Source organism: Caenorhabditis elegans, chromosome X (genome assembly GCF_000002985.6).
Source record: "Caenorhabditis elegans chromosome X".
NCBI lineage: Eukaryota > Metazoa > Nematoda > Chromadorea > Rhabditida > Rhabditidae > Caenorhabditis > Caenorhabditis elegans.
The window spans coordinates 2140791-2160609 of NC_003284.9; the positions used below are offsets into that span (position 1 = coordinate 2140791).

General features: G+C 34.2%; 2 protein-coding genes and 5 non-coding genes across 7 annotated transcripts; 4 read left to right on the top strand and 3 right to left on the bottom strand.

The window, feature by feature from the left end:
* The first annotated feature begins 2687 nt into the window (after window positions 1-2687).
* EGAP7.2 lies at window positions 2688-2808 on the top strand. The gene has a single exon (NR_070450.1). It is a non-coding gene; the product is annotated as an Unclassified non-coding RNA EGAP7.2 (non-coding RNA).
* Window positions 2809-3814: 1006 nt separating this feature from the next.
* dpy-3 (Nematode cuticle collagen N-terminal domain-containing protein) lies at window positions 3815-4857 on the bottom strand. Its single transcript, NM_075994.7, has 2 exons — window positions 4691-4857; window positions 3815-4608 (listed from the first exon to the last, which is right to left on the bottom strand). The coding sequence occupies exons 1-2, from the start codon at window positions 4853-4855 to the stop codon at window positions 3865-3867; spliced, it is 909 nt and encodes a 302-aa protein (NP_508395.1). The 5' UTR covers window positions 4856-4857; the 3' UTR covers window positions 3815-3864.
* Window positions 4858-6488: 1631 nt separating this feature from the next.
* npax-2 (Paired domain-containing protein) lies at window positions 6489-9316 on the bottom strand. The gene is made up of 8 exons (NM_075995.5): window positions 8394-9316; window positions 8214-8309; window positions 8034-8166; window positions 7333-7415; window positions 7209-7282; window positions 7076-7162; window positions 6928-7029; window positions 6489-6881 (listed from the first exon to the last, which is right to left on the bottom strand). Exons 1-8 carry the CDS (start codon window positions 8460-8462, stop codon window positions 6824-6826), a joined length of 702 nt encoding a protein of 233 aa, NP_508396.3. The 5' UTR covers window positions 8463-9316; the 3' UTR covers window positions 6489-6823.
* Window positions 9317-11658: 2342 nt separating this feature from the next.
* Window positions 11659-11858, top strand: F48B9.10. The gene has a single exon (NR_070451.1). It is a non-coding gene; the product is annotated as an Unclassified non-coding RNA F48B9.10 (non-coding RNA).
* A 939-nt stretch (window positions 11859-12797) lies between these two features.
* On the top strand, window positions 12798-12940 carry F48B9.12. The gene has a single exon (NR_070453.1). It is a non-coding gene; the product is annotated as an Unclassified non-coding RNA F48B9.12 (non-coding RNA).
* Window positions 12798-12953, bottom strand: F48B9.9. Its single transcript, NR_070452.1, has one exon. It is a non-coding gene; the product is annotated as an Unclassified non-coding RNA F48B9.9 (non-coding RNA).
* A 1915-nt stretch (window positions 12954-14868) lies between these two features.
* On the top strand, window positions 14869-15008 carry F48B9.11. Its single transcript, NR_070454.1, has one exon. It is a non-coding gene; the product is annotated as an Unclassified non-coding RNA F48B9.11 (non-coding RNA).
* The last annotated feature ends 4811 nt before the right edge of the window (window positions 15009-19819 follow it).

Genomic DNA, 19819 nt, shown 5'->3' on the forward strand with positions numbered 1-19819 from the left:
AGAAGAGGGAAATTTTGTCTATGCGCTGTGGTCACTAGTGATCTCTACGTCTCTTTAGTGCCCTGTCCCTCAATTCGCACATCTTTGTGACACACACTACTTCTCATCGATTTCTAGTTTTTTTCGCCTACTCCAAATGGTGGCGGGCGGCGAAGGAGATGGAATCTGGATTGGATCTTAAAATTCAGGGCTCTTTCTCTTGCGTTATTGGTCCCAATTTTTTTTGCAAAATTATTCAAACTCAGAATAATTCGTAACTTGAAAATGGGGATTATTAAATATTTAATCTTTAAAAAAATTCCTTTTAAAAGTGGAGTTGTTAAAATTGTTAAAAAACTGCAAAAAAAGATTTTAAATTTTTTTATTTAGTAAAAAAAAATAGCAATTACTGTTTTTTGGCTATTTTTTGGGAAAACTATAGCATTGCTGTATTTTCGAATCTCTAAAATATTTGAAACATAAATAAATTTTAAAAAATGCGAAAAAGAATAAAATTATTTTTGATCAGTAACTTCCTAAAAAGTGTCAAAAATTACGTAATTACATTTTTTTAAAACAAAATATAAAATTTTAAAAACCATTTTCGAAAAGTTTTTTATGGCCATTTTGTCACTATAGGAGGCTAATCAACTTTTAATTGTATATTGCAGGAATATACAATTGAGTTGCATTAAATGAGAGAATGAAGTTTGTAATTTTTTCTTTAAAAAAAAGTTTTTTAAAAATATTTTTTGACGAAAAAGTGAAAATTAAAAAAATATATAGTGTAAACGGCCAAAACACTTAAAAAAACATTAAAAACATCATTAAAGTCATGACAAATTTTTAACAATAAAATCGAAAAGTTTTGAGTGATAAAAAAATTCAAAAAAGAATATCATATGAGTAAATCACAAGAATTAATAAAGTGTAAATCAATCAATCACTTTTCATTTTCGCACACCAACTTTTAACAAACAACGACACGTTTTTACACCCTAATTCAAGAGAAGATATCACTTGATGTAAAACAGTGGTTTTTGAAAACTAGAAAATAGGAAACAATAGAGATAGAAGTAACATATGCTATTACTGATTTGTTTGAAAAGTTGAAACATTTATGCATATTGAAGGGTTTCAAAAAAAAAGGTTAAAAATATTTCTTATACATATTTTTGTCAATTATAAGTTAGGTAGTGAACAATTGCAAATTCCTAAATAATACCAAAAATATTTTTTATTGGAAAAGTGACGTTGAAAATATTGAAAACGGAATAACGTCATGGAAAAACAACTAACTAAAAATTTACTTTATTTCCTCACAAAATTACAATTTCGGGTGTTAATTTATTATTTATTTATGAAAATTTCTGTTCAGCTAATTTTCCCCATCATTCTCAAGGAAATGAATAATCTAACGCTTCCGATCCTGGACAGAACAAACGAATCGAATATCAACGGGAGACGCTGACATTAATCAAATTTATGCTAATTTTCGAGGTTGAACTATTTGTTCGGTTGCAACGAGCTAATCGGTTAGAACGGCTCTAGCGAATTGACGTGTGTGTGTGGTTGTGTGTGTATATGGAATGTAAATTGGGTAGCCTATGTGCGACCAGAAAAACGACAAAACGAATAGTAACAACAATGGCGGGTTCTCTGGGCCCCCCGTATATGTGGCCGCCGAGCGCAATTCGAATGTTAAACTTCATTTTCTGTTTTTATTGTTTTTTGATTTCTTATACAATCGTTTTAAAGATGATATGATTTTCGGTGAATGCTTAAAACAAAAACCTACATGAATTATTAAAAAGTGGAATCACGATTAAAAAACATAACAAAACAAACAAGGCAGTATCTGTGGAGTACGACGAGCAATAAAATGTTCCAATTTGGTGATTTACTGATAAAAGATAAGAACATTTTGAACTAACACATAATATGATACTATATTGTTATTAGTAAAAGACAATGATGTTTAAAACAACTGTAATTGCTTAAAATTATTAAAAATCTTATATAAAGGTACTGCGAAAATAGTCTTTGAATTTTTTAAAATTTTGTTTCAAAAAGTGGTGGAAATACATATTTGAAACATAAGTAGACTATGAACTTTTGAATAATTTTTTTATTGACGACTTTCACAAAAGTGACAAAAACTAAGTAGTTTTATTTTTGGACTGTCAATAAAAAAATTTCAAAAATTTGCAGTTTTTTTTTTGAAAAGTTTTATAAAACCTTCAACTGCTGTTAAAACTCAAAATTCATTCTAAAACAACAAAGTCCAAACGCCAGCAAAATACCATTCCCACACGTAAAAGTGGCATTCAATTAGTTGTAAATATTTCAAGAAAAAAAGTTATTTGTACAACTGACAAAAGTTTGGAGTCATATATGTGTCAATTTCAGATAAACTTTTTGTTCAATGGGAAATGGACAGAACGAGAAAATATAAAAATTAAAAAAAAAACTAGAATATAGGAGTTGAAAAAATCTGTTAAATATATGTATTTTGTAAATGATAAGACAAAAATGCTTGCGGGAACTGCTAAGTGTAACTTTTTACTAGAAAAAAAAGCTTCAGAGTAATTTTATTAATTACCAATTTTTTTTAAAGCTATGCATTCAGGATATAACGCAACAAAGATATAATAATGCAATTCGAAATATTTCAAAAATTATTTTCGACAACGCGAATTCGTGGGCGATTTCGGTTTACAAATAGTAAACGTGTGTGTGTGGGGTGAGAGGTGTTTATTCAGCGGAAAGTTCACCGTTCGACAGTTTCGCTGCAAAAAGATTGACTTCCTTCTCATTTTGCTCCCCTCACTTGAGTGCTTTTTTACTAGTCTCTACTTTACTACTTACCGGCAAAGCAATAGACACTTTCGAAAGGAATGAGAAGGCGAAAAAAGAGCCGCAAAAGACGACGGACCACAAAGAGCGGAAAATTGTGAGCAAAAAAAGGAAGGAAGAGTGAGCTGCGGATAAAGAGTTAGATGATGAGCTTTGCTGAATTTAGAAAAAAAGTTTTTCATTTTTTCGCTAACAGCAACTTGAAAAATTTAACATGCTCAAAATAAGCACATTAATGGTGAAGTAGAATAAATAATGTTTTTTAAATGACAGAAAAAAATGCTCCGTAATGACCGAATATAACTGGAAGAAACAGTATACAATGTTTCTAAATTAAATTCAAAATTTCCTAATAGTCGATAATTCTACACAAATTTATAATTTTTTTAACTAAGAAATGTCTGGAAAATTGAAAATTGGTGTATTAATTTTAAAGATAAAATTATGAAAACAAAGTCGAAAATGACGTCACTCATTTGTGCGGAAATTTAATTTTTTTTAGCTCATTCCTTTTATTTTTGCAAAATTGAAAAAATAAATAAAAATTTAGAAAACATTTATCAACTTTTTAAAGTCATTACAGCCCATTTTCTAACATTTAAAGCAAAATCCTCACTCGAAAATATGTGTTTTTTTTGCGATAGCATAACTTTTAAATCTTGACATTCATGTCAATCAAAGTTTTATTTCTCTTTTTCTGGAGTCAGATGACAGATATAAACATCATTTTCGGGAAATTTCAGTTATTCTACTGTTTTGGAGGGGAAAAGGCTCACATCTCGTAATGACGTAAATGTGTATGAAAATAATGTTATGCGCATGACCAGAGTATTATAACATTATATACACCTGATATCAAACATCTAATTAGAAAAACAGGTGAATTGAGTTTTCATATACCCCGTTGGGCGTTTTCTTTTTCTTTTGGGAAATTCATACATGGGTCTGTTTTTGTTTTTATAGAAATGTATAAAATTTTCAAAAAGGTTTTTATTAGCAATATTTAAAACCAAAATAAAAATCGACAATTTAACGTCTAGCGTATCCTGGTCCAGTTCTCGGTGGTGGACAATGATCACAGGATCCAGGTTGTCCTGGTGGTCCACGTGGTCCAGTTCCTCCGTGTGGTCCTGGAAGTCCGTCAGATCCCTTCTCTCCAGGATCTCCTGGCAATCCTGGTGGTCCGGCCTTTCCAGGTTGTCCATCCTTTCCTGGTGGTCCTGGTGGTCCTTGTGGTCCCGGTGGTCCTGGTGGTCCTGGAGGTCCTGGTGGAGCTCCATTGATAACCTTTCCTGGCTCTCCAGTTGGTCCTTTTTCTCCTGGAACTCCCGGTGCTCCTTGTGGTCCTGATGGTCCTGGTGGTCCTGGAAGTCCTGGAACGCCATCTTGTCCTGATGTACCGGCATCTCCTTGTGGTCCTGGAAGGCCTTTTGGTCCTGGTGGCCCGGCTGGTCCTGGTGGTCCTGGTGGACACTTCTGGCATGGTGGCTTCGGTGGGGGTCCCGGAAGAAGTGCTCCGTCTCTTCCTGGTGGTCCTGGGTTTCCTGGTCTTCCTGGTGCTCCCGGACGTCCGTCTCTTCCAGGTGGTCCTGGTGGTCCTGGTGGTCCAACTTGACAAGTACAGCAAGATCCAGCAGCGGAAGATGGTGGATTGGCGGCAATTGGTTGTGCTCCATAGTTATCACGACGTGTGCGACGAGCAGTACGCGCTGGGATACCGCCGGTAGCAGACTGGACGGTGACCATCTCACGCCACAAATCGCGGGATCGAGTCTAAAAATAATATATTTCAATTGAGTTTAAATCGAATTAGATATTAATGAAATATAAAATTACATCAACATGCTCCACTAACCTTGCAGAAGTCTACTTCACTGTTCATAACAGATTGAAGATGCTGTACGTGATTGTAGACAAGTGGAACAATGATGACAGTTGCCAACATGGATACAATGGCTAATGTTGCCGACGCAATGGCCAACAGCCGGAGAGAGCGCCGTGGGGCGCATTTCTGCTCCATCTCTATAACATAATTATAAACTTTCAAAATAATCGAGAAAAAATCAAGAACAAAAATGGAAACTTTGTTGAAAATAGAATGAAAACAGAAATGAAGAAAAACTTTCTCAGTGTACACATATATATAAGTGGATACGACCTAATTAGATAACGACTGAGTGACCTGGATTATCTATCCTCAATATCTCCGTTAGTTTTCACTTTTGTGGATGAATTGCCGCGCGCCTACTGATGGGCTGAGATAAAATGAAATTCCGGAGGTCTTTGAGAATCTGGGAGGTAAATGGGGTAAAGTACATATCGTATAGTTGAAGTTGTATGTGATATATCTGATTAAATTACTTACAAGTAAATTCGAAATTAAGTTGAAAATATTAACAAAAAACTTGTGATTTTGGGAAGATTCTGAGAAGAGTATTGAGACAATAAATTTAAAAAATAATTCCATTTTTCTTGCAAAAAACCTTAATTCTTCACAAATAATCTAACTGCAGTGAGTTACTTGAATCTGAAAAGTTGTTAGAAAAGATTTAAGGAAAAAACCCATACGTATTGGTTTTTTTAATTCAAAATTTGTTTGAGCGTCCAACGTGAATTTGTTGCAGTATTATCAGAGTAAGAAATCAGATAAAATTTTACAGAAGTTCAGAGATCAAAATTTTTGATGTTTTATATACTTTTCAAAAATTATTACATGTGTTGGCCGTTTCCCGCAAAAAGATTTGCTAAAGGTTTTGATCAAATTCTGATTTTTTATATATTTTTATTTTTCATTTTCAAGTACGTAATGCTATTTTCTAAGCGTATCTGGAGAAAAATTAAATTATTGAGTTCAAAAAATCTGAAGTCAACTAAAAACTAATACATACCCAAAATTAAAAAAAAAATTTTCAGCTAAACCTTTTCCAACGTCACCAATCATTAGAGACCCCTTTTAGTTGTTTTCTATAAAAGCTGATGCTTGAATAATTGAAACAATAAAGAAAATAGCCAACTTGTTCTATTGCTATAAGTTTCTTTATTAGTTGTTGGTCAGATTTGAAATGAAAACAAAGAAGACGTTAACACACCATTTCTGATGATAAAATGTAGGATTTGTTTGTAGACTAACTGTTTAGAATGTAGATCATAATCCAAAACCAAAATGGCAAATATAAATACAAACATTAATTCGACCGGTGAAAAAATTACAGGTGGAGTAGTTTCAATGGGAATTTTGTGATTAAATACACTTATAATGACCCAAAACGACCGAATATCATATTAAAACAGTGCAAAATTTTTTTTGATTTTTTAAAATTTCCAGTCAAAACTTTGGCAAAAACTTTGGCTTTTGAGATTTTGTGTGGCAAAAACTGGGCTATTATCACTTTTTGACAGCAAGTAAAAAATTCCAAATCTTTTTTAAACGTTTGTTATGATATTTGGCCATTTTGGCACCAGGCAACTAGTTTAAAGCACTTTCCCCACTGGCGGTACTCATTTAATTGTCAAACTTGTAAAAATGAGAAAATTTAAAAAATTCTTCAGTTTTTAACTGTTTATATAACTGTTAATATACATTGATTACTTAAAATATTTAAAATTTTCAATTTTCATATTCATAATAATTTTTTTGGATTTTACAAATTAGGTAGATACAAATGTTTTATTAAAAAAGTTTAAAAATTATATTTTAATGTGAGGGTTCCGAGAGATGGAAAAAGACCAAGAGATACATTAACTACGACAGAAAACAGGTGGAGATAGTCGCCGGTTTGGAGTGTGTGAAAAAAAGATACCAGCTAAATTACATGATGACCACGAGATCTATAACGATTAGGTGTAATCGAGCTGAAAAAATCTAAGAAAAGTAAGTATTGAAAGACTTGAAAATTGAGAATTTAAAAAACCGAAAAATAAGATTAACAATTTAGTTGACAAAATTTGAGCCGTAGGGTCACATTATCAAAAACAAGAACGCGACTGATTATTCGTCCGCCAAGCTTTTCTTCCGTCGCTTTATATCCAGTTTTGTCCGGAGAATGCTGAAAATTCCAATACTCAAAATAAGCACAACTCTTATTTACTCACTGATTAATACTACTCCTTGATGGTGCATTATCTCGAGTGCAAACTCCATCTCTAATCAGCTGCTCCCGAATTTCACTTTGCCTGCACATTCCGAGTCGTGATCTGAAAAATTAAATAGTCAGAATTAAATATCTAGAAGTGTAAGTACCGATAATCCCTAACAGCTAAAACTAAAGGAGATTCCGTTCGACCTTCTTTTGCATCCTTTGGCTTTACTGATCCAGTTTGGCGGTATCTAGAACTTGTTCGGTATATCTTTTACAAACTCTAGTATAACTAACCTATTAAGAATTTTGCTCACACAACTGTGCGTGACACAGAGCCGTTTTGAAATGTCGCAAATTTTCCAACCACCCTAAAAATTCCAAATTGCTAAATAAAAACAAGACAAAATGCAATTCTAACCTGAAAAAGCTTCACAATCTCCTCGCGTTCACACATTGACAACGGCAATCCGGGGCTGTACGTCCTACCCAATTGATTTCTTCCTGAAAAATCATTTGAAGTGCTAAATTTTTGAAAAATATGAGCTTTTATAAATTCAGGGAAATGTTGTTCCGATCCCTAAAATGTTTTAACACGAGTAATTAAAATCAGATTAAAGTATACAAATTGTAGAAATTTATTTTATCAACTATTCCAATTTTGTATTCCAAAATGATATGTGGGAAAAACTGAGTAATTGTCACTTTTTGACAGAAAATAAAAAATTTCAATTTTTTTTTTGAAAAGTTTTCCTATGATATTCGGCTGTTTTGGGACTATGAGTAGATACTTTTCCTACTGGCGCTACTCAACCTTAAAAAAAGGAATCAATCCAGTCATCTAAATGACAGACAATTTATCAATGTTGAATCTCTACCCGACATTTTGTTTCATGTGCATAGAAAAACTAGAGGGTATTAAATGGAACACTCGAATTTGATAGTGGATAACCCGTTTTATTTTTTTTTTCGACGATTGAAGGAAATCGCTACCATGGTAGAAAAAAAAGATTAGTGTGAAGATTTACTACTTTGTTAAGTGGTTGGCGGGTCGGCAAACGGTTCATAAAGATATAACAAAAATTGTTACAAAATTTACAATAAAAATAACCTCCTACTCACCTGAACTTCGTGCAACATCCTTCTCGTATTGTGGTGGGGGTGGTACATCGTAATCTAGTGACGAACAAGAGAGAGAGGAAGGCGAGCCACTGTCGGATGTGTCTGGGTAGTAATAGGGATTGTACATACCAGCCTGAACAGGAAAATTTTGAATATTCAAAAAAATAAAGCCGGACTAACTTCAAATGCATCTGTAAACTGGCTTATCAGTGCAGGGGCAATAGAGTCAGAACTATGGTACACGGATTTTCGGATTGGAGTATTTGTTGGATCGCTCTGAAAATGAAAACACGTGGGTATAAGCCGAGCAGCATGTACGAAATCTTTAATAAAAAATAAAATGATATGAAATTCACTCACGTTTAACCAAGCCATAAAATCTCTTTCCAGCGATTCTGGAGTCGATGTGTCAATGACCGGCTCATCCATGGGAGCGTTACTTGTTGGGAAAGTTTAGGAATATAATGAAATTGTCAGCTAGAAAAATGCATAAGTTGGTACCGGATAAATCATAAGAATTGGCGAGGGGGGAGAGAAGGAGAAGATGAAGAGAAACACAAAAAGTAACGAATTGAATCAGTCGGACGTGAGATAATCGAAACGGGAATTTATGCCGAACTTGACAAAATTCTTGCCGAATACTCTAGTATTATGTTTCAGGCGAATTCCCCCCTCCTGTTCTACAGTTTTTTTCTCTTTCGCATTTCTTTTCTGATCGTCATCTGGTTTTGTAATTATGGAGGAGTGAACGGTAAAGACAAGGCAGACAAGGCTTTAATTATAGGACTATCATATGCCAAAACTCGAAATTCCAGGAAAAAAAGTGAACTTCTCTAGTAGAGACCAGGAGTGTGCGGCATTTGGTTTGGCATTTGAAAAAAATTAACTTTCTCTAAAAAAATATATGCGATGAGTAGACGGACTCCTAGTGAAAAGAAAATGGATGAAACAATTTTTTGACTGAGTTTACTTATCGTATACCTAATTGGTACTTTTTAACTAGAGAAAAATTTGGTTTTCTCCAAATGCCGGAAACAAATGGAGCTGGTAGGTTTTGGAAGTTTTCGTAGGTACAAAGGAATGCTTTTTTTGTTAACAAAATGAGAAATTGATTTGTTTACAACAAGTAATAACTCTTTGTGTATAATAGTTTCAAAATATCAACTGCTAGAAAAAAAAGTTAGAAAGCTACACATAGTTATTTTTACTTGAACATTTCACTAGCCTATTCAATATTTCAATAAAACTTAGCCATTTGATTTTTTTTTGTAAAAAAACCTGATTAACCTTGCTGAATAAAAACACGAACCATGAGTGAGCTAAATCTTGAAGTGTAATTTTACAGATCAGAGACTTTATATCCCACCCTCACCGCTTAAATATAAATCGGATCCTCCCGCCCCTGAGATGAAAGGACTGAAAATAATTTGCAGGAGATTTGAATGAGATAAAAAAAGAAGCAAAATGTGGAGAAAATCATCTTTTAACACTATTACAGCAACCCACTCCCTTTTTTTTGCGTATATCCGGTTGGTGAGCTACGGAGCACTACAACGTTAATACTATCAAGTTTCAAAAATAAGCACGAAATGGGTCATAATCGGATGATAAGCTAAAGAGCAAATAGATTTTAGACAAAATTACGAAAAAATTCATGATTCAGTTGATTAGATTTGAAACACAAGAACAAGCACCAAAAAGCGAGATAAGAAGCGGATAGAGATACAAAAGAGAAATTATATCGGTTTAGAAGACAACAAAGGTACTAAAAAAACGTTGGTGGAAGCGAGATTGGGTAGACGTACGGATCGAATGCTATTGATAAAGACTCGTAGCTATCCTGATGTATTATACATTTAAAAAAACTCGGCGAAGTCGGTCTGATAAGGGGCAGATGAGGCAGATTTTCAATTGTCACTTCCTTCTTTTCTAATTAGCGATATTATAACTGTTCGAACAACAACCTTCTCTCCTGTCATGGATATTACTGTCATGACAATGAAGGGGGAGAAAGGGGGGGGGGGGCGAAAAATCTTAATAAATGAAAAGAGGCCAAAACAACAAGAAACTGGAAGATAGAAATAGAATTGGATGTTCTGAAGGAAGAGGCGAAAGCTTCAGTGCGATGAATCGCAAAGCGGAAACTAATCAGTTACAATCGTTTTATGATTTAATTGGAATGTTGTAGCATAGAAATTTGAACTTGAAATTTGATTAAATTTGATTAAATGTGGTCAAATGAACGAATTTTGTAATGAAACATCTTTAAAATTTCTCGAAAAATTGTTCATAGTGGTTCAAAAAATTGGCCAAAATTGGAGATTTTAGATAAAATTAGGCAGCCATTTTTTAATCGAAATTTTGAACTACTTTTAAAACTTTTAAAGAAAATTTTGAGAATTTTTATTACTAAATTCTATACGTTCAAAATCGTTAGAAAACTGTCAAATGTTCGAACAATTTCAAGTTTTTCTGCAGAAAAACAGAAAGCAAAACACTACAAATAATAAACAATAGAATACTTGATTCAAAAAATCTAACTTTGAAACTATAGAGTGTCCAACTGTCCATTACAGCACACACACACACACACCGCCCCTTTATTCCCACAATTCTGTTCCTCCTGCCCATCATCAGTTTCTTCACACATAATTTGATGGTATGGAATAGAGAGAAGCAGTGGGAACAATAGGAAAGGCTGAAAACAAGATTGTTTGATTACAGAGATGGACCACAGAGACCCCACTACGTAACAAATCAGGACAACAGTTACAGTATGACATGTTTTATATACTCGGCTGATTGTGGAAAAGAACAAGGGGGAGGGGGGGGGGGGGGCAGCTTAAAATATTTCCTTTTTTTGTGGGGTTATATTTTACAGTGTGTGTGTGGTCGGTCAATAAGCAAGAAAATTAAGGATAGACAAAAGAAAAATCAAAAAATATCAAATCAAAATCAAGTTTAAAGACGACTTTTCGAAATGTTGGGGGTATTTGTCATGAACCATACGAAAGACAGCATTAAAAAATCTTCGAAATGTGAAGTGGCTCTGATCATCGGAAGCTTTTGCGACATTGAATTAAGAATTTAAGTTGCGTCATTGACACTCTCAAGAAAATATGTTTAAAGAATAAGAAGAAGAAGAAGAAAGAATAGAACTAGGAAAATCTAGTTTCAGACAGAGTTTCAAAAATCTGAGTAGGAAGAGGAAAAAGAGGAAACAAACATTGAGGCCAAAGTGAAAATCATCATAAATTCGGGTTGCGCAATTCAACATGGGAAATATGACACTGTTTTCATTTTCATTAGCCGTCAAAAAAAAAATGTTTGGCTAGATATGCGATAATTTTGAAATTTCCAAACACCTTTCGGCAAGTGATAGCGCGTGTTGAAGAGACGCAGGTTCGGTGACAACAAAAATATATATGAAGATTAAACGTATAAAGATAACAATCAATCAGGCGCTACGCCTCCCACCAAACAGTTACACAACCCCGCCACCCATCATAAGCCTTATATGATCCGATCAAATATATAAATTAGAAAAATAGAAAACGGCTACCTGATTTCTGATAACACACATGACCGATTGGCTGGAAAGTGAGAATAGTGAAAACGAGATATGCATTTTTGTTTCTTTTTGTTTAGATAAAAATAATTAATAGGCCTTGTCGCATTTTCAAATTTGTGAACAATAAAAATAAACTGCAACGTTTTGAAATAGTTTGAGAAGGTGACATGACCAGTCGCTACTACTTCAAGCTTAATCCAAAAAGTGAAATACTTGGCTAGCTGTTGGGAACGATTAGAAGCCCGCTTGGTCTTCTGTCGACCAACGGATCCTGCCCACAAAGAGATTATGGACCCCCACGACGTCGATGGCCTGCACATACCAGCCGACCGCTAAGGCCACAATTGCCCTATATCTCGTCTTGATCCGCGCACGAGTAAAATTGCGGCAAATCGCAACACAGGAGGATGGTTGGGATACGAGTCTTCAGAAATGGTCAACCAGTATTTTGAATTAAAGTTATAAGTTGCAGATAGAATTGGCAAAGTTAACCAGGAGCGTGCGGCAATCGCAGTTCGGCAAATGTAATTTCGGCAACTTCGGCAGTTGCCGAAATTGCCGCGCATCCCTGATTAAGACAGTAATTTTAAAGTTGCCGTATTTATACCGATTTCTCAATTAGTACTGGAACTCTATGCTCAATTTGAAATGTCTCGGTTTTAGTTTTGATCAAAAATTTTCAAACAGCACAAGTAATTTGTTTTTTTTTTTCAAAATATTGTTTTGTAATGAATTATTTCTATTGTATATTTTCAACCTAAACCTTTCAAAGGTGGAGTGTGGAAGTCGGTCAAAAAAACATTTTCTACGATTTTTGTACTTCATGCGACTTCGCTCCGGATTTCCTTAAAACCGGAATTTTTTTTCAAAAAATTGAAAATCTACCAAAAACTGAAGGGAAGTTTCCAAAAAGTGACAAAAACTGAGATCGAAAATCATATAAAATTTAGAAAAAATTGATTTTTTTAATTTATGATATTTGGTCATTGTGGTGCCATAAGGCAAAAAGAGCTTTTTCTCGAGACTTCAAGACGGTAAAAAGCGTATTCTCAGTTTGCATGGCGTCCTCTACATCTACAGTAATATGAGTATTTTCGAAGCAATTACTCAAATTGAATAACTCAATCAATTGCTAAGATAGGACCTAGAAATCGACGACATGTGCCGCGTATTGCTGAAATGAGGAAAACGATTGGCAGGAAGGACAAGTTGTTAGTGAATAATAGTTAGATGGGATGTGTTTTGTGGAAGGACGAATGAAAGTGCGGTGAAATCCATTGAAATACAGACTACATCTGCCCGCTATACATACATATGTACATAAAAGATATAGAGGCTATCCGAGCGACTAACTAGTTTTTAAGGAAAGAAATAAGACGAAAAACGAAGAAAAGCCAAGAATTTGATTCCGATTTTAAAAGTCGACATCGACACCAAGAATGGCAAGGCCAGAAAGCATCATAGGCACCCTTTTTTCTCACCCCGGTTTTTCAGTTATTCACCATGTTGCGCAACCGATCTCTTATTTCGCCCCTCACCTCTCACTTTTCGATAATTGCCAAGATTCGGAAAGTGTGAGTACAGAAGGAAGTGCCTATGTTTCCAGTGAAAGCTACGAATGAGTTGTCCGGTCTCAAAGCTTACTTTCGATTTCCAACAAAAACACGCAATTTCTTGAAAGATTGGAGTGATGTAACGGGAAAAAATAGAAGTAGAGACATAGAAAGACAAAAGTTATAATGGAATCTGAAAGTGAGATGATTGAAAGAATAGGTAGAGAAGAAGCTATTGATGTTGTGTTGACACCGGTCTAAGAGATTGGAAAATCAAAAACTTTGGAGAGTAAGAGTAAGGAGGCTAGATGTAAAACTAAAACAGGGTGAATATAACGTTTTGAGTAAGTTTCCTTGTTTCCTAGTAACTGAAAATAGAAGAACAAGAATTTTTATTGAGCCATAAAACCAAAACCACGTGAGTCTTAGCCCTTTCTCCGCAGAAAAAAAACCGCACGCAACCCCGAAAACCTTTAAGCTCTTGTTATAAGTTTCCGGCCCTAAATGGGATTTTCGACAAGAAAAATAAAAAAAATAAAAATTCATATCAAATCGCCACTCTCGACAGAGAATTGAATCAAAAACTATTGAATAACTAAGCTGAATAATTTGAGTCAATGACGGAAGAGAATATGGCATTCAGAACGGTTATAAAGTCTTGATTGTTCTGAGTAGTGGAGGCCAAATAGCTACCGTCTTCTCGAAAAGGTGAACATGAGTAACACTTAATGAATGCGTGACATATTGTCAGAAGCTTCTAGTTTCTGAAAGTTTCAATGAGTCAGCTGATCAATGATGTCATAGTTGAAGCGAAGAATTTATGAATAGTCCTTAGCAGGGGTGCGCGGAAATTGGCGACCAGCAGTTCGACAAAATGTGATAGTTGGGCATGGTCTCCCGATACATTTCATCAAAATTTTATGATATAATATATATGTAGAGAAATATTTGCTTTATCTGAAAATAACTTTTATTTTATAATAGTTGGAAAATTGGGAACATTTTCAAAACTCGTCTGAATGTTGAAAATTGCCAAACAATTTATTGGCATTTTTCGCTGGATTTTTGAGCACTTTCTCTGTTGTTCCAAGCCAAATAAAAATTATTCCCATACAGAGCAAATAATCATCTACATACATTATATTATATAATTGTAATAAAAAAATGTATTTAGTAACCTGTTAACGTTTTTCGTATAAAAACGTTAGATATAGGAACTCTTATTAAACGGAAATTGAGGATATTTCAAAATGAAGGGGAATTCGATTAAAAATTTTAAAACACATGTAATACAGGAAATTGCGTTATTGGCCAAAAAAAGACAGAACATATTGGTTTTCGATTTTTATCCAGACTTTTGGAAAACATTAACATTTTATATTTCAATCAGAATGAACTTAGAAAATGTTATTATTAAACTTTGTACAATCACAATTTAATCAGAACATACGCGAAAAAAAATCGAATAAGATCACACGATAGAAAAAATGAAGTCTCCGCTAGGTCTACGCCCGGTGTTCTGTAGGTTCAACAGAACGGAATCTGATGAGAAAAAAAGGTGTGAAAGCCGCCAATCATTTATCATTTACACCTCATTTTGCCCTATCGTTGTTCGTGTTTAGTGCTGCCGACGACCACCATGATTTGATTACCCTCTGTCGGGCATGTGTTTTATCACCATTCATTTCCGCTCATATCAGTTGCATTCATATCTATTGGTACTGGACCTATAAACGCTTTGAACTAACCCAAAACCGCCGCTGAGATCGAGGGCACTTCCCGCAGCATGCCCCACGCAGGTTTTTCGGACGGATCATCTTACGTGAAGTCGTCATCAATCACAGATTCTTTGAATGGGCGGTAAGTTTAATATGCTTTTTGATCTACAAGCTCTACAACCAAAAAGTGAAGTCATAAAGGAATGCCGCTCAAGATATCGGCCAGTTTGTACTGAAACCCTGAAGGGGGGTTTGCTTATGTACTTCCTTACTGTATACTTGAAAACTTGAGAACTTGAAATCTGTTTTGTGTGTGGTGTGAATTGGGAAGTTGTGAAATAGAATAAGCAAAAAAGTTGTTTGTTTAGCCGTAATGGAAAACGAAGAATCGAAAACCACCAAAAAAAAAAAACAACTAAAAGCTTTAGATGGTCACATAATTTCACGTATTCTTTATGACATATAAGTAATGCAATATTTGATGAACCGTTAGAAAATTCAATTCATCTTTAAGGTGGAGAACCCAGTATTTAGAAATTATAGACCACGAAATGAAGAGATTTCAAAATGAAACTTCTCGAAAATTGTTTTGGAAATTTTAATGGCGGTGTAAAGTTTTGAAAAAAATGACCTAATTTTGATTAAAATCTCCAATGACGCATTAGTTCAAAGTTGACTTTTTTGAACTATAACCTTAGAGAAATTGGAGATATTAGCCCAATTTTTTTTCGAAGTTTTGATCGTCATTAAAAATTATGAAACTTTTTTTGAGAAGTTTCATTTCAAAATTCGTCAAGTTAAGCGCATTTTAAGCCTATACGTTCAAACTTTGCGTTATTTATTTGCTACTTTCATGGAGGTAAACTGTTAGAAAAACGAGGATCCATCCAAGTTTTCGGCGGGTGTAATAATTTCTCACCCAATATATTTAAGATGCATATCCTCCTCTTGTTCTCATACTCTCTGGTCGTGGATGTGTTTCACCCAAAATGACTGATGAGTGGTTGTAGGAAAGTTGCTAGATTGCGTAAACATCCCTCAAGCGGTACAGAAATGGAAAGCCATCCACGGGGGCTGAAAAACGTGTCACACAAACCCCAGGAGAAATGAACATGATGAACAGACTCCGGGGGTGTAATGGAACTTTCTCATTTAGCGTCGGAATCGCTTTGTTTTGTAAGTTGATCCCCGTGTAGGTTGGGAGACACACGAAACTAGAAAAATTTAATACTGAAATCACAATTCTAGAGAGCGTTGAAATGCACCCGAAGGTTTTTTTTTGTTTAAAGTGGAGTTATGGAAGGAGCCAGAAAAATTTTAAATAATGTTTTGCGAGTTTCTAATTTTTAGTCAAATAGTTACAATTACTCATTTTTTGCCATATACTTTTCTGAGTACGGTTCTGGGTGTTTAGAACATACATATGTAGCCAAAATGTGCTCAAATAATTTTTTTTTTCCAAAACATATTTATGGCTGTTCAATTTCTTCAAAAAAAAACCTACTTTTAACTAAAATCTCTAAATTTGGTAGTTTTTCCTTTTTGCAACAGTCTGAAGTTGATTTTTTCTAAATAATCGTGCTTTATTTTTGGTCATTTATTTACTATTATTCATTTGATTGAGGTAAGTTTAAAGGTGAACAAAAATGACTGAAAATAGTCAAAGTAATACCTGTCAGCTTGAAAACTGTCTAAATTAGAGAAATAACATGAGGTAAACAATTAAAATATACAATTTAAAAAAATGTAAAAGTGACAAAACTGGAGGTTTTTGGCTAAAAGTAGGTAAATTTTTAAGGAAATTTTAAATCACCATAAAAATTGTTTTCAAACTTTTTGAGAAGTTTCATCACGAAATTTGTTACTTGAGCATATTTTGGGTCTATACATTCAAAACACCCAGAAACGTTATTCCTAAATTCACTTCTGATCTAGCACCCATCTGCATGAAATCATTTCTCAATAATTCTATTTAAATGTCCATTATTCATTCAAGTTTTGTACCAGATAACAAATTGATTTTTCTTATCACCATGGCCATCTTGGAACGCAACATTCTCGAAAAAAAGTTATAGAGGCGTGAGATCCACTTAAGTTTTTTTGCAATTCGATGTTCATCGTACAAACGCATTAATAGCAGCAGCTAAAACGTATGACCTCTTAAAGTTCTATCGGCCTTGAACACCTCTGCCTGCAGCAGTGCGTCAAGCGCAACCGCAGCCGCTTTTGACGCCCCAAGAATTTCCAGGAAGAAGGTGTGATTGTGTGTATTTTTCGCATGCGTGTGTACCGCGAAAAGATTGACTATCATGCCGGCCCGTGATCAAGTAATGAGCGTAATTCGCTATCATAATACGACTGCTATCAAAACGTACATAATCATTTAGCCTCCGCGGAATTTTCAAGGGAATGCTTATGATGACGCTTATGATAAGACACCGACAAGAAAAGTGGGAGTGATCGTGTGAAGATAGTCGAATGAAACAAGGTAATCTATTAAATCATGTTGGTTTCAAACCAAACTTCTCACTAATTATGGTTAAAAATTCAAAAAATAGCTAACCTTGTTATCTCCTCAACGCTTCAAATCAAACTAGGTACATTATTAAATTCTTTGAAGCAAAATTTTGATCTCCGAACTAATGCGTCCATCCTTTCTCTTCTCAAGAAATAAACAATGTTGCGTAATTCTTCTCACTCTCATTCGAGAACCAGTCCTACTTCCGATGGTGAAAACGAAAGGATCATTCCAGGGCCATGGATACCGTGTTAGCAATCGATGTGGAAATTGGAGTCAGAAGCGCGTACTAATATCTTTTTCCAGTCCCGTTTTCTAGACGAAGTGATGTGGAAAATTGAACAAAGTGCGGCTACCGTTGATTACTTCGGTTTTTTAATGAATAAAGAAGGTTATTAAAATCTTGAAAATTCTTACTTTGGAGATCTCTGTTCGGATAAATTTAACACATTTTATTTTTATTTAAAGAATAATTTTGAAATGCGTATTGCGCAACATATTTGACACTAAAAATATCTCGTAGCAAAAACTACAGTAATTCTTTAACTCGTTACTGTAGCGCTAGTGTCGATTTACGAACTCAATGTTTGAAATAAAAACATTACAAAGAAACAAAAGACAATGGATCATCGCTGTCACCTTTAAAGATGAAATTCGTTTCAAAAACCGACCCCGTTAATACATAGACATTTAAAGAAGTACTGTAATTTTCGCTACAAGATATTTTTTATTAGCGAAATACGCATTTTTGAAATTTCGTCTCCACCGTAATAACCATAAAATATAAACATTCGCAACAATAATGAAAATGCAATTTCACCTTAAAAAAAATGAGATCGTGTGATTGGGAATATATATATATAAATAGTAAACAAGCATTAAAAAAATTATCACCAAAAATCAAGAAAATCTGTAACTATTGGAACATTTTCCCCATTCTCCCCTTCGCGTTTTTTTTTACTAAAGTCCCCCTAAACAAGTGAAGCTGATGTTGCCGAAAAGCGAGGATAACAACCAATAATTAGCCTAATTTGGAGAAGTGAGATTTGTGGTGAATGTAATGAATGTGAATCATCATCCAAATACAATTTTGTCCCTTTACAGTAAGCAGTTAGTTTAAATGATGAAGACATGCAAGAATGTAAATGAGACGGGTGAGGTCAGCGATGAAAGCAAAATTTTAACTGATTTGAAACTTTTTGGGTGAGTCTTATTGTTAGAGATAGCATGGAAAATGAAATATATTGAAGTATACAATTCTTTAAAAAAGATAAATTGAAAAGTTATGATTTCATTAATAAATGCTACACTTTTTGGTTTTTCAAATCTGACATTGTAAGAGTACATGGTTTATAATTAATGAAAACAAACAAATACAGTTTTGGTCAAATGTACTTTATTCATCGTAAGATCCAAACGACCAATATATGTTAAAATAAGACCGCTGCGACAAGGAAAAGCTCACCGAAATTGAAGATTTTAACTACAATTTGACTCTTCTTGTTCAAAATTCTGAACCGCCGTAAAATTTTTTTGAGATTTTTTAAAAAGTTTTATTACGAAATTGGGTATTTTTTAGGCCATTTTGGAAAGCAAAGTCTCAGATTTCGATACTTCTTCTTTAATGCTGCGAGCTTTCTGATGGGCATGCCTGTACATTTTGTCGCAGATTAATTGTGTATTTGAAATCAAATCATTTGAAATTATGAAAAAAAATCATGTAGTGAATTTGACTTTTTCTAGAAAATCTAATGTTTCTTTAACTACCAAACGTAGTTGGTTGCACTTTTTCTAAAAACTCAATGCAACACAAAACGGATAAAATATGATTATTACCCAACCAATTTGATAAATTTTACGCTACAAGAGATTTTTTTCAAACAACTTGTGAAAAAACTAATGAGCAGTGTAAAGCCAATTTAGGACATTACTGTTAGAAATACGGCAGTATAATTGAAAAAGTCATGAATTATTAATGTGATTCAGGAAAAAATAAAATTCATCCACAGTGACGATACGTAATGTTTGAGACCAGGCGGAATAAATAACATAACTAAAGCTTAAAGAGAAATCATTTGGATAATTGATTAAAATAAACTGGATGTGAAATTGATATGGTCACAACACATAACTACTTACAATACCATATAAACAGAATAACATAACAGAACATAAAAAAAGAAGATTACGACGATCACTGGAAGCTGGTAGTGTTGTCGGTGGTTGGAAAAGGAGAAGCAGAAGCCGAAGCCTCGTGGCGTCTGTTGCCCACAGATCGGCTTATGATTGCTTATGAGATATCGGGCTGATATTGTGGGATTGTGGACATTTCGAGAAGAGGATGAATCGAAACTTGAAACCATTTCACATTATTTGTTATCAATGGGAATCATTCCGGCATTTCGCTTTCGGTTTGCAATCTGATG

What these genes read in the sequence shown, in the direction of transcription:
- dpy-3 (NM_075994.7), bottom strand. Translation starts at nt 4,855, where the DNA reads ATGGAGCAGAAATGCGCCCCACGGCGCTCTCTCCGGCTGTTGGCCATT. An exon ending in GTGAAGTAGACTTCTGCAAG is followed by an intron (nt 4,609 to 4,690) that starts GTTAGTGGAGCA and finishes TATTATTTTTAG; the next exon opens with ACTCGATCCCGCGATTTGTG.
- npax-2 (NM_075995.5), bottom strand. Translation starts at nt 8,462, where the DNA reads ATGGATGAGCCGGTCATTGACACATCGACTCCAGAATCGCTGGAAAGA. An exon ending in AGTTTACAGATGCATTTGAA is followed by an intron (nt 8,167 to 8,213) that starts GTTAGTCCGGCT and finishes TTTCCTGTTCAG; the next exon opens with GCTGGTATGTACAATCCCTA. An exon ending in GGATGTTGCACGAAGTTCAG is followed by an intron (nt 7,416 to 8,033) that starts GTGAGTAGGAGG and finishes ATGATTTTTCAG; the next exon opens with GAAGAAATCAATTGGGTAGG.